The sequence below is a fragment of the Coffea arabica genome, chromosome 10c (assembly GCF_036785885.1).
Source record: "Coffea arabica cultivar ET-39 chromosome 10c, Coffea Arabica ET-39 HiFi, whole genome shotgun sequence".
Taxonomy (NCBI): domain Eukaryota; kingdom Viridiplantae; phylum Streptophyta; class Magnoliopsida; order Gentianales; family Rubiaceae; genus Coffea; species Coffea arabica.
In genome coordinates this window covers 47,746,341-47,759,601 of record NC_092329.1, presented here as the reverse complement: position 1 = coordinate 47,759,601, position 13,261 = coordinate 47,746,341, and the positions used below count along the sequence as shown (strand labels likewise).

General features: G+C 34.8%; 1 protein-coding gene and 1 long non-coding RNA gene across 5 annotated transcripts; both read left to right on the top strand.

Annotated features, from left to right (window-relative positions):
* The first annotated feature begins 3,478 nt into the window (after positions 1-3,478).
* On the top strand, positions 3,479-5,762 carry LOC113713476 (uncharacterized). The gene is made up of 3 exons (XR_003453545.2): positions 3,479-3,648; positions 4,745-4,808; positions 5,551-5,762. It is a non-coding gene; the product is annotated as an uncharacterized lncRNA (long non-coding RNA).
* A 926-nt stretch (positions 5,763-6,688) lies between these two features.
* LOC113713338 (tRNA (guanine(37)-N(1))-methyltransferase 2-like) lies at positions 6,689-11,852 on the top strand. 4 transcript variants are annotated; one of them, XM_027237044.2, is made up of 12 exons: positions 6,689-6,928; positions 7,070-7,176; positions 7,257-7,354; positions 7,599-7,703; positions 7,957-8,019; positions 8,207-8,280; positions 8,824-9,343; positions 9,416-9,523; positions 9,758-9,916; positions 10,407-10,513; positions 10,876-10,950; positions 11,055-11,852. In XM_027237044.2, exons 1-12 carry the CDS (start codon positions 6,797-6,799, stop codon positions 11,118-11,120), a joined length of 1,614 nt encoding a protein of 537 aa, XP_027092845.1. In that variant the 5' UTR covers positions 6,689-6,796; the 3' UTR covers positions 11,121-11,852. The 4 variants fall into 4 exon arrangements, with proteins under 4 accessions (XP_027092845.1, XP_071925646.1, XP_027092846.1 ...); XM_027237045.2 differs by having other exon boundaries at positions 6,789-6,928; positions 7,042-7,176; XM_027237047.2 differs by having other exon boundaries at positions 6,795-6,928; positions 7,060-7,176.
* Positions 11,853-13,261: the final 1,409 nt, after the last annotated feature.

Genomic DNA, 13,261 nt, shown 5'->3' with positions numbered 1-13,261 from the left:
CTCACCGAGACTTAAATGTCTTGGTAGTACCAATAGCCCAAAAGGGTGTTGGCTCTTCCCTTCTTTACTTTGTTTTACTCCAAAAAAGCAAAAGCGCAAATCACGTATATACACCACTACTTCTTGTTCACCCCTTTTGCCAATTCTCACTAACAATAGGATCCTCTCTCAAGCTTTTGAAAATTTTTGCTTTTATTCTTATGATCCGTTTGAGGTTGCAGTAGTTTATTGAAAAGTATTTCACTAATAAAACTTATAATAAAAACACTTATTAAGTGCTTAAGTGCTTTTAACTATGTTTTTGGATACATAGTTCAACAAAAACTTATTGTATTGGATAATGTATAATTTAAAGTTTTTAAAATATATTTATCTCTTTATTTAGTTCATAATATATGATAAAATGATTAAATTTAATGTTTTATTTTTTTTAAAACACAAAAGTTATTTTAAAATTATCAAATTTAAGCTTTTGCTAAAACTACTTTTAATACCAAAAGTTACATTTCTAATTTTATAGAATAATATCCACTAAATGCCTTAAAAATACTTTTAACATTAAAAAGTAATTCGGTGTACTATAAGTAATTCAGTGTACAGAGAATACATTGATGCACATCCTTCTCATTCCCAATTATTAGGTACAGGATTTGAACCTGATAATAAAATAAAAAAATTTTTAAAAGTCCTCTCGTAACTAATAGACTACTACAGTAATTTTTCTAAATAATTATTTGGAATAATACTCTATCCAAACAATACGACCCGCACATAAAATCTTTACTGTGTTAATACAACAACGTTGTCAACTAAAACGAACTGTTGTCACCATATTGTTCGTTAAAAGAAAGTAATATCAAACTTGGAAATTGACGTGATGTACGTATCACCTCATAGAAAGAAGCCCTTGTGAAGTACAAACTAAGCTAATACGATAGTCAAGTAAAAATTGTAGGACTCAAACTTTTAGTTCTAGCTATAATAACGTGCAAGATTATAAACTAGAGGCATTAAATCACCCACGAACGAAATATGTGAGAGGGAAGAAAATGAATAACTCAACTTGTAATACTATTACTATCTCAAAATAAAGAAGACAGTTTCGAAAAGATCAAAGATTAATCTCTAAACTCTCTTAAAGTCTCAATAACTCATAGGCTTTCTTAAAATTCTGAGGACTCTTTCAAGAAAAAATTTCAATTAATGCTTGGACTCTCTTAAGAGAATACTTTACTTAATGCCCTATTTCTTAAGAACCTACTTCAATTAATGCTCACCTCTAATTAATGTCCTATTTATGATCTGCCATTCTCTAACTAATTTTCTATTTATAGCTTATCAGACTTGGTCAACACGAAACAATTCACACGAGATATTAGCTAATATGACACCAATTACTAAATTGTAAAATTACTAAGACCCTAACTCCAATAAAATTACTAAATAAATAAATGCTATATTCTAGGCTTCGTTTATTTTGCCCACAAACCTTTTCATGCAGGAGCATGATAGTAAGAACTTGAGGAGCCAGCCAATTGCAGTTCTTTATGTCACATTTAGCAACTTCTAATTGATTAAATTATTAGGGCCACATAGCAACTAATTCAATTCATATACAAACCGAAACAGGTTCTGATTAACAAATATATGTAGAACAAAGAAAGAGCTTTCTTATTGGCAATTACATACAAATATCTTACAACAAAAAAGATGGATCAAGTCACAATTAAGAATTTATTATATGCTAAATGATTAATTACTAGATCACTAGTTAAAGCTTGATCAATTCCAGACATGGCACATCTACCTAGAGTCATACTGCAAGAATGACACCTTCCTAGGATAAATTAAGACTGCTAAGTCATTTACAGGCTTAAAAGGTTATTTTGACTGTCCAACTTCTATCATCTTAACTTTGCTTCTGCTACTAATATTTAAACAATTTTAGCTGGGATCCCTCAACTCAATGTATTTGTTTGGTTTTTTTGGGTAAAATTTATAACCTTCCATTGATGTAGAAAATAATAGTACATAACTTGAGGAGCCCCTTAGTAATATAATGTAAACTTTCCAAAAGGAAACAAAAGTATCTAACTAGTGCAAAGAATCAGAAAGTACAAACAATTCTATGATTCAAACTCCATTCTATAGCTATCCTTCAATTGGCAAAAATTTACAACTCAATGTCTTTAGAACTACAATACCTAATTTATCTACTTGATTAACAAAAATCTTCTCCTTGATTGATTTAAATTAGCAAGAAAGTACAATCTTGGTGAAGTACCCTCCACAGTTGCAATTAAGTCATGCCATGATCAACCTACCAAACCAACACTACAAAATTGTAATAATGACCATTGTGTTGCTCGAGCAAACCTTGTGATCCTATACTACAAAGTTTAGAATTTCCAAGAAATTTTCTCCAAGCTTTCCCTATGTAAGAATTGTATACAATTGGTCATATCATAATCCCCTTTGTCCTTTATAACAACTCTTTGACCTATTATTTCCCCTGAAAAAATAGCAAAATATCTACTCAACATCCAAATCAGGCAGGTAAGCAGTAACTTAAAAAGGAATTAAAAATGTTGGATTTGAATAAGGAATCCATATTAGTATGTGTCAATTTCGATTTTGCACTTAAGAATTTCCTTCGAAAAAATATTAGCCCAAAAAAAATAAAAACAGAGGTACCCTTTCGGAGCAAGACTTGGAATACAAAGGTTCAGATATTCAGATGTTTTGAGTGTTTGATAAATGAAAATTTATTTGCTGAATTTGTTAAGTAGTGTTGAACTTGTGTTTATTTTTTTCAGCACAAGAATCCTAACTGAATGCTTAATTCTGATAAGAATCAATAGAATTACTTCAACTACCTTATCTTATCTACCAAATCTACCATTGCTTATTAATTATATTCAAAATTCTTATCTAATTAAACAACTTAATATTCTCTATTTAATGATTTTCTATTTCTCTTTTCTGTTTTTTTAATAACTTTCATGTGAGAACCCGAAAATTTTCTTAATTTCTAGGCATGATTTTCTTTCTTTTCACATGTTTTCTATATTTTTGTTACTATATTAATTTCATAGATATTTTTATGAGTAAATATAGGTTTTAAATCATTTTCCTAGTATAAGATAGTTCATGAGATATTAGGAGTGTATATTAGACGTGGGACCCGCTAGTGCGCTAAGTGCGGTAATTTTGGCCAATTAGGTTAAGTTTTACATAAAGGGATTAATTTACTATAAAGGGATTAATTTACTAGGTGTTAGGAGATAATTGGAGGTTATCTAGATAGATTAACCTTGGTAGACAAAAGGATAAGATTTAGCATAGGAAAGGACAAGTGTCATGAAACCATTGGAGGGTGGACTTTGACCTATTATTCATCACCTTTACTAAATATCAAAATTGACCAAAATCATCTTCATTTCTCTAGCTTGTTGGCTGGCCCTTGTAAGGAGAAAAACCAAGAGAGAACCTTCAATTTGTCCTTTCATTTCTTGCTAAAATTTGGAGTTTCAACCGATAGAATTGCAAACCCTTCCATAAAAGTCTTATCTAAGGAAGAACAAAGGTCTTGGTGAAGTGATTCTTGTAGAAGAAACCCTAAACTATCATCTTTCCTCAAGTTTCAAGGTAAATTCCCTAGAAAATTTCCTTTTACTCTTAATAATAGTCAATTAGTGGATTGGAGAGGTTAAATGTGTAGTTTTGTGGATAAGTTTATGGTTTTAAGTAGGGGTATGGTAAATTTCAGTTTTTATAGTAAATTTTCTGTCCTCATATGATGGTTGATGTTTAGCCATGATTTGGTAGTGTGTTATTAGTAATTTTGAGCTTGAAAATGCTAGCTTTGCTTGTCTCCAAAGAATTTCAGCTTGTGTAGCAAATATTCCAGCTTTAGGGTTTCTTTGTTGAGCTACCACTTGGTTGTTTTTGAAGGGTATTGTGGCTCTAATTAAAGGTGTTTGATAGCTTGTGATTTGTGGGTGTAATTGTAGTGGAGTTGAGAAGTGAGTGGGTGTTGAGGTTTGGTTGGAAAAGTAAAGAAAGACAAGGGGAAGTGCTGTCAAAATTTTCGTGGGAGCTTCTGTACAGTCTCGGGAAATTTTCTATATCTTGATGTAGAAATGTCAGAATTGAGTTCTGTTTATTGCGTTTGAAATTAGATTCATAGAACTACAAACCGTAAAAATTTCAGACCCTGTTTCTGTCTGTACGATTTATGGTGATTTTTCAAAATTAACTGAAAACTGCATACCTGTTCTGTCTTGTGATGGTTGAAGCAGCAACTTGAGGCTCAAATTTGACTGACTTGTGTTCTGAATCCTGTAATGGTGTCTTCTGGAAAGTTGTAGCTCTTTGAATGCATTTTCCAACGGTATAAATTTTATCAATTTTGGACTTAAGAAACTTGACATATGATTTTTCATTTAGGGTCGCGCAAAACTGGAAAATCCTATTTTCCTAGAATTGTTCTTACTCTCATTTTCCATTTCATATTTGGAGTTGGTAAAGCATTGTGGGTATGGTTTTTGGGTTGAGGTGAAGGGGTTTGAGGTCGTTCATGCCTTTTGGACTAATTGTTATCTTTTCACTCCAAAACTATATCTTTGTGTTGTATTAATGGTTCATGTGGTTAGGCATATGAGTCGCAAACGAGTCTCACCTGCAAATTCCATTTACTAAGCATTGGAGTTGAGTCTTAAGTGTTTTCTCTTGATTGTTCTAGGAAGTGCCGGCGATTAAAGTCATACTTGGAAAGGAAACTTTTGAAGTTATCCTTGCTTGAATTGGTGAGTGTACCACTCGCACGAATTGTTGCATAATTGTTTTACCTGTACCTACAAAACGTGACTTGATTGATTGTAATACTTGCTTAATTTTGAACGAGAAGAGGGTGTACTTTATCACATTCGTCTCTCTCTTGCTTATTTGTACATATTACTTGAACCTGTTACTTGTTCCCTTGCCTGTGGGACTGTTTACTGTATAAACTGGAAATTTGTACTGTGCTTGACCTGATGTCGTTTGGAAGTGTATCCAACGACCTTCCTGTTAAACTTGAGCTCAACCTCATGGGGAGTTAATTAAATCGAGCCAGCAAGGGTTTGGTCGAGGAAATTGACAATCCATGGGTGTCTGTTCTTGAGGAATCTTTGGGTATTGAGACTCTTGATTCCGGTATACTCGAGTATTATCATTCCTGTTTCCTGTTTGGCGTTCGGGCTCGGTAAGGGGTATGCTTGGTGAACGGGATTTGGCGTAAGAGGGGTCTACGGTCATGTTTGTTCTTCGAGCGTTGACGGAGAGTCAACGAGTTGGGATCAAGTACTGCAATTGGGGGAATTTTGACTCCTGAGAGCCACCTGTATCCTTTCCATTTGAATTCCTGTGTTCAATTGTTTCATTCTTATGTCTGGTATGTGTGTTCGACTGATTAAAGGTGAAATGCCATGATTCTTGACTACTAGTACTTTTGGTACCTCATTGAGCGTAAGTTCACCCCCTTCATGTTATCTTTTGTTTTCCTTACAGGGAACAACACTTTTGAATCACGATTTTGAAGAAAGAGTAGAGCGAGCTCTAGCTATTCTTTTGTAAAGCTCCTCTGTAGTCGAAACCCTAAATGTATTTTGATCCCTCGTGAATATTCCAACTTGTATTGCTAGTTTAACTTTTAAACCTTTCAATGTTTGTATATCTTAAAGAGTTTAATCATGTAAATTAAGTGTACTTGTTGAGATGATGCTTTTACTTGGCTTTGATGAACACTTCTGATATCCGTGTAGGAATTCGGACAAGTGTGAAGTTTGAGCAAAAGAAAAATTTTGGCAGAAAAAAAAAACTGTTCATAGAATCCGGCCGTATATCCGGCCAGTTATTGGCCGGATAGCTGGCCGGATTCACAGGGGATTTTGAAAAAATTTTGAAGTACTCACTGCCTTGAATCCGGCCCGCAATCCGGCCAAGTCTTGGCCAGATTGTGACGTGTCAGCGGCTGCTCATTTTCGTTTCGTTTTCGTTCTTCGTTGTTTGTGGTCGTTGAAGTGATTAACCGAAGATCTATTGCACCGTATGGTTTGATAAGTTTTATTTTGGTTTGGTGGTCTCCAATTATTTGTTTTCTTTGGGGTTTATCGCGCGGTTGTAGGGTTTTAAGTGATTTGATTCCGTAGTCCTGACAAGAGTTGGGCAAGCAGTCCGCTAACCCCTTTGGTACGCCTTAGGGGATGGTGGGGCTGTCACATTTCACATATTCTCCATACTCATCATATAACATATTTTATCTTTTATATTAATTTGATTTAAAAATAAATATTATCATTTTCATACCTAAAAATTTTAAACTAATTAAATCATAGGTTCTATTTCTTTTTTGGATGAAAAGATATAAGGGCAAAATTGTTAAATTTAACTTATTAAGTATTCAGTTATAAATGTTTATCTAACAGTATAAATAGATTCAGCATTAAAATTCAGACATTCACATATTTCTTTTCAGTGTTTAAAATTCAGTAAATTAATTATTTCAGTATTCAGATTTCAGAATTCGAACTTCAGAATTCAGATTCAACTTTATCAAACGGAACCTTGGAATACAAAGGTTTAAACTTGACAGGCCTCTGAATTTACCCCAAAAAAAAAAAAAGGGAATAAAGCTTCAGCCCACTTTTTGGGGCCGCAGCACCCAAATTGAAGAAAACTCATTTGTAGGTCAACGTTGGGCTCAAGAACAGAATCCAGTCACTTTCTGGCTTTAAACCCTAGATTTTTAAAACCTATGGAAACGACACCGTTACGGAGTCAAGTATTCTTCTCCTTTCCCCAGAATTCAATCCCGTTAATCAATTTTGTTTTACGCCTGTTAAACCCTAGCTTTTCGGAGCTCAAAACGACAGCGTTTCGGATTCAGGTATTCTTCTTCTTTTCCCCCATTGCAATCCCGCTAATCAAAATTTCTTCGATAATTTTTCTCCTTATAGTCATCGGATACTTTTCTGTTTTCTCCTCCCCCTCTTGTTTCAGTAATTTGATCAAAAGCAGTTAAAATTAGGGCATGAAAATGGCGTTGGACGAGAGTAAATTTGACTTGCATTTGAAATTGTGGGCAATTCGAGTTCCTCGGGAGCATTGCAAGCTCGCCACTCGGGTTCTCAACGGGTAGAACAATTTTTATCATTTTAGTTTTGGGAAAAGAAATTGAAGGACAATAAATTTCTGGGTTTTTTTTTTTGGTCTAGATACATGCTTGATAGGCCCCGGGTTAAGCCAATAACTGAAGATCCAACCAGTGATAAAACCCGGTATTTGATACTCTCCGAAAATATCCAAAATCCTGGTAATTTTTTTTTTGCTTTAATGATTCATTTTTTAGCATTTTAATATGTTATTTAAGTTTTAATTCTTGTTGTGCTCATTATTATTTTTTTTTCGTTTTTGGAAAATGTGGTTTACTACAAATGTTGATGTTCTTCAATCCTGCTTTCTAGTTTTTTTAGATTGTTGTTACTTGTGTGTTTTTTTAAGCATGTTTTCTACTTATGTTGTTAAATCGTGCTAACTTTTTTTTTTAAATGGAACAGATTTGTCTGATATTCCTGATGAAAAACTTGCTGAATTGAAATCCCTGTTCGAAGTTGAAGTAGTTCCATATTCAGTTACACTTGGATATTCTTACTGGACAGCAGGTTACCATGTTTTCCTTTTATTTTTTTTCCCCGAGGAGTTCATCAAAGTTTTGGATGTTAGACACATGCAATATTCTGTGATACACTTTTTATATTTTGCAGACACATGCAATATTCCGTGATACACTTTTTATATTTTGCAGTGCGATACATGTGCTATAGTTGCATTTAATTTTCCTCCTTTTTTTCTTGGGAGAATGGTCTAATTTTTTTTTACTAGTTTTCATTTTCTTACAGAATGATTTTGTTTCAGATCATATACTGAAGCAGATTCTGCCTTCTGGAGTGGAAGCACCCTCATCATTTGAGACAATAGTTAAGTATCTTTTTGGTGGTGTAACTCCCTCCCTGGTGATCCTACATTATTTTTCTCTTCTTTTGTTGTATGGCACAAAAATGCCGTATATACGGTTCTTTCATTTCCTACTTTTTCTGATGTGTTAAGTTATTCGAATTATCAATCTTGCCTTGATGATTGACATTCATTATTTATCTGCTTGCAGGTCATGTTGCCCATCTGAATATAAGTGATGAGCTTCTTCCTTACAAGGATGTTATTGCAAAAGTCATCTATGATGTATGTTTGACTTCATTTATAACATCAATTGTGTTTCTTGGACAATCATGTATTTGAAAGACATTTACAAGCAATGGTGTGACTGAATGGCGGTAAACAAAGTACATCTGTTTTATCCCCTGGAGAAAAAGTGAAAGTTAACCAAAAGTCTTGCTACTTCATGAAGCCAGAGCACCTTACAACTAAAAGTCAGAGCATGCTGGTTTTCTAGTTGTCACTTATTGTCACTTTCTTAACTTCCACTTTGCCCTCTACAATAAAGGATGTTTTAATAAAACATCTCCTACAACCGCCACTCAGAAAAAGGAATGATCAGAATTGTTAGAAATACAAGGCAAAGTTTTTGTAGGAGATTCAACAATTAACTCTTTTAAGTTGGTTTCTTTCATTTTCGGATGTTATGAGCATCCAATTCCGACTCATATTATCTGACACAGATTTCATGCAATAACTCATATATGTTGTTCAAGATCATCGTTTTAAACTGCATGCTTTTCTTTCTGACTTTTGTGTATTTATCTTAAAATTATTTTTTTATTTCAGAAAAATTATCCCAGAATCCAGACCGTTGTAAACAAGGTTGGAACCATCACCAATGAGTTTCGTGTGCCAAAATTTGAAGTACTTGCTGGCAAAGATGATATGGAAACTGAAGTCAAGCAATATGGAGCAATTTTCAAGCTTGATTATAGTTTAGTCTATTGGAACTCAAGACTAGAACATGAACATTTAAGGTTGATTTCACTGTTCCAGCCAGGGGAAATTATCTGTGATATGTTTGCTGGTATAGGTCCATTTGCTATTCCTGCAGCTCAGAAAGGTTGCCTAGTATATGCAAATGATTTGAACCCAGACAGTATACGATTTCTGAAGATAAATGCAAGAATCAACAAAGTTGATGATTTGGTTCATGCCTACAACATGGATGCTAGAAAGTTTATTGCTCAACTGATGACAGTGCCTTTGAGTAGTCTTGAATCTGATAATCATAAATTCGAATCATCTGGCGAAGATATGACATCCGGAGAAGGGCAAATTAAGCTTGAAGATAGAAATGTGACAGGTATTCTGTTTCATTTGCTTTTTACCTTCAGTTAAAGCCTGGTAATTTGATCTAATATGAAATTTGTTGCAGATGAGGTGAAAGACAAATTTGATGATAATTCATACAAGCTTGAGACTGTTGAGAACTTGTGTTCGCAGGCTAATGCTAATGTAATTACAGCAAAAAGGCGTTCTGAAGGTATGGTTGGATCAGTCAAAGGATACTTGTCAATTGAATGAAGATGAACTCTTTTTTTGAGAAAATAGATAAATAGCTATATTTTGAGACAATTTAGTGCTGTATGAACAATTCATTTGTACAATAATGTTTCAAGAGTGTCAAACTAAATGCTTAAACGCATTAGGGCTATCTTGTTGCTTTTGATGCTTCTTAAATGTTTACCTAAGTTTTGCTTTGCACTTTCTCTTGCAGATAATGGAACTGGTGGTAGCGCTGATGTTGCTGTAATTGCTAGGACGAAACACGGTTCAAATAAACGCATAAAAAGCTCCGAATCGTTTACAAACAAGCCCTGGGAGCATGTTGATCATGTCATCATGAACTTGCCAGCCTCTGCTCTCCAATTTCTTGGTAATAAAATCTACTCCATGATGAAATTTAGAAGATATGAGAACACCAGCCCCATCATAGCCTACCTCTCAAAAGAAAAATAAAGGACAGAGAGAGAGAGAGTTGATATTTGGAACTATAAACTTTGGCAAGTTAATTAAGTGGAATCAGAGAGTCTCTGCTTTAATTAAATGCACCATAGAATTCAAATTGGCTGTACTGAAATCAATGCAGAAGCTTTCTGTGGCAAGATGCTGTATATGCAGTGTGTCTGTCACCCGCAGCAACCAACTTTTAAGTACTTCAGATTAGCAAGATGGCTTTATTCTGGTTTTTTCTTTTCTTCACTGAACTAGTTGCTAAAATAACAGCCAATTATGTTTACCTGCTTGATTACAACGTGTCATCACTTTGTCAGAAATTGATGGACAAATGATTTTTCCTTTTGCTATTGTTGTACTCTTGAGAGGAAAGAGATGGGATATCACTGGATTTGTAATTTCATTTTCAGATGCATTTAGAGGGCTTATACAGAGGAGATATTGGAAGGCATCTTTACCTTTGATTCACTGCTATTGCTTCATGCGATCAAGTGAGACAATGGAGTACATTGTTTCAGTAAGTCTATTTTTGCAATTACCATTCTCCCACTATTCTTCTGCTGCTTATTTTCTGTTGGGGAAGACAGCTTATACAAGTGACAGCTTTCATGGTCTTTTATGTTTTTGACACCTCTTACGTTCTGTTTGAGATTCCATTTCCCTTGATGGAGTTTATATCTGGAAAATCGTAAAAAGAATTTCATAGGAACGCTTGCAAATTTGTTGGAGCATGCATTCTTTTCTGGAAAACATTTCTCAACTTGAGCATTACAAAGCTGAGTGGATCTAATTTTGCCTACCATTTTCATCTTGAAGTGCCTAATTGCATAAATTCGGCCAATTGGTATGTGATTGGATATGCTTTTCCATCGTCTGTAGGAGGCAGAGTCTGCACTGAATGCTAGTATACAGAATCCAATATTTCACAAGGTTCGCGATGTTGCTCCAAATAAGGTACACATGGTTCTTGGGATTGGTCCTTGAATGTGGATATTACTCCTGTTCTCATGATGCGTGTGCACAAACTTCACATTTCAACTTTTCTTTTTATTTTGTAGGCTATGTACTGCTTAAGCTTTAGATTACCAGAGGAAGCTTATGTCGACCTTCATGTTACTGGCTGATGTGACTGATTGACAATCAGGATCATGAACTTGAAGATGGATTTTGAGTTCCCTCTGCACCTTTTAATTGTCACTACTTTGACAGGCATGATTGTTAGCTGGCTTTGAAAATATTCTTTGAAGAGAGAGGGCTGCAGGAAATCTAGGACCATTGCTCGCAGCACTCTTGCATCAAGCCTATTGACGGCTTTCAGTGGCAGACAATGGAAAAAGGTGATCAAGATATAGGTACTGGAGTTGCATGGGCATAAAATTTGTTGTGATTTTCCCGGTATCTTCTCTGTTAGTGATTGACTCAACGGGGACTCTCCCTTATTTCAAGATCTTTGAGGTGTCATGACATGGACATTGCCGGACGTAACTGCAGCTTGCTCCCAAGCATGAAATGCTTGTTTCATTGTTCTAGGTTTCTCAGTGACTGGAATGTTACATATTCTTCTGCAGATCTTTAGATGGGATAGATGAATGGGCTAGTATTACTTGTGAGGGGATAAACGAATGGGCTACGTCTTCTGCGTGTATTTACTTGTGAAGTACGGAGAAGCGTACAAGGTGAAACTGCATTTGATGGGCAACTATCCCCCCTTTTCAAGCCTTTAAATTGATTGTCAACAGGATATTGATAGCACTTTCTGGTTCCACTCAAGGTTTCTGAGAGCCTTAAGGGCAAAACAAGGTGGTTCTGGATATGGATAAATTAAAGGTTTAGCTTAATTTTCTGGTTAGATCAAATTCTTGATTTATTCTATTTTCTCAATGCCCCAATTTTACTTTTAGGCTTCCGCGCCCCCCCCCCCCCCCCCAAAACACACACACACGCACACACTCAAAAGGAAAAAAGCTTTTAGGCTGCTTCAATCCCTTGTTTCTCCTTTACAATTCTTCTCGTCTGTAGCTCCTTGTTGAATAAAAGAACGAATCCACTAGCAGGAAGAAAGGCTAAGAAAACTTGTGGCCACCTAGGAAATCAAATACCCAATTAGCATCTTGCTTGGATTGCCGCATCGTTATGAACCACGCTTTTGCTTGGAAAGAAAATAAAGTTGAATTTTTTACTAAAAGAACATTATTTGAAAGAGAGTTTGCATGTCAATAGACACGCAGATTTAGATAGGGTTGAAAAATAAATCAAATTACTTGATATTCAAATTAAGTTCAGCTCACTTAAGAGCATGTTTGAGTTTTGATTTTCCAACTAATTGAATCAATGTTTGAACAACATTTTATGTTCCGTAAGCTTCCAAATTCCATTCAAACTTAATCTGATTAATAAAACTGAATTTTGCAAAAGGTACAAGGTACTCGAACTTGACTCGATAAAAGCTCATTTGCTCTTGACTTGTTAATAACCAAACTAAATTTAAACAGAATTTCAAACTCGTCAAAATAATCAAATAAATTTGAACACTAGAGTGCTCAGTTTGATTAGATTCGCTTACACCCTCATATTCAAGCTTGTTACTTGGCTTCGCTTGGAGTATCCCAAGTTTAAAGGTTAAATCTTTTCCTTCTCTAAAACATTGTGTTCCAATAGTTATCGTAATGTATAATTAATTATATGAGAACATTATCTCTGTTGGGACAATATTTATCACTTATAAAGTGGTAGCTAAAAATTTATAGGCTAGAAGGACTGATCAATCATCGGTAAGTAAGAATTTATTTGTATGTTAGTTGAAAATTGATGACGAGTTAGTGTGATATTAATATCTAGACACGGTAATATTGATAATGTAATCGGCAAATAAAACTTATTGGCAGCATCCATTTAAGGCCAATCAATAATCGACATGACGGTTTATATTCACACATTTGTTGGCTTGCATAAACATGTGCCAATATATGTAGATATGAAAGGGGAAAGGAAGCCGATTATCTTGTTAGCTAATTTATTAGAAGACAAGCATTAGATCATGGTCCTAAAAGTCAAAGACGTGGGAGTTATAAATTCCTAAAGGTGAGGAAGTGGGAAATTCCCGCTACTGGTATTTCAACTGATATGGCTAGTGTGACAGGAGTTTATCGTAGAGGTGGACTACTAAATGAGCAATGAACCCACGAAGTGAGGAAGTGGATCACAGCGCAACGACCTCATGAAGTCATAAGATGGGGAAATGGGTTTATCAGTAACTACTGTCACA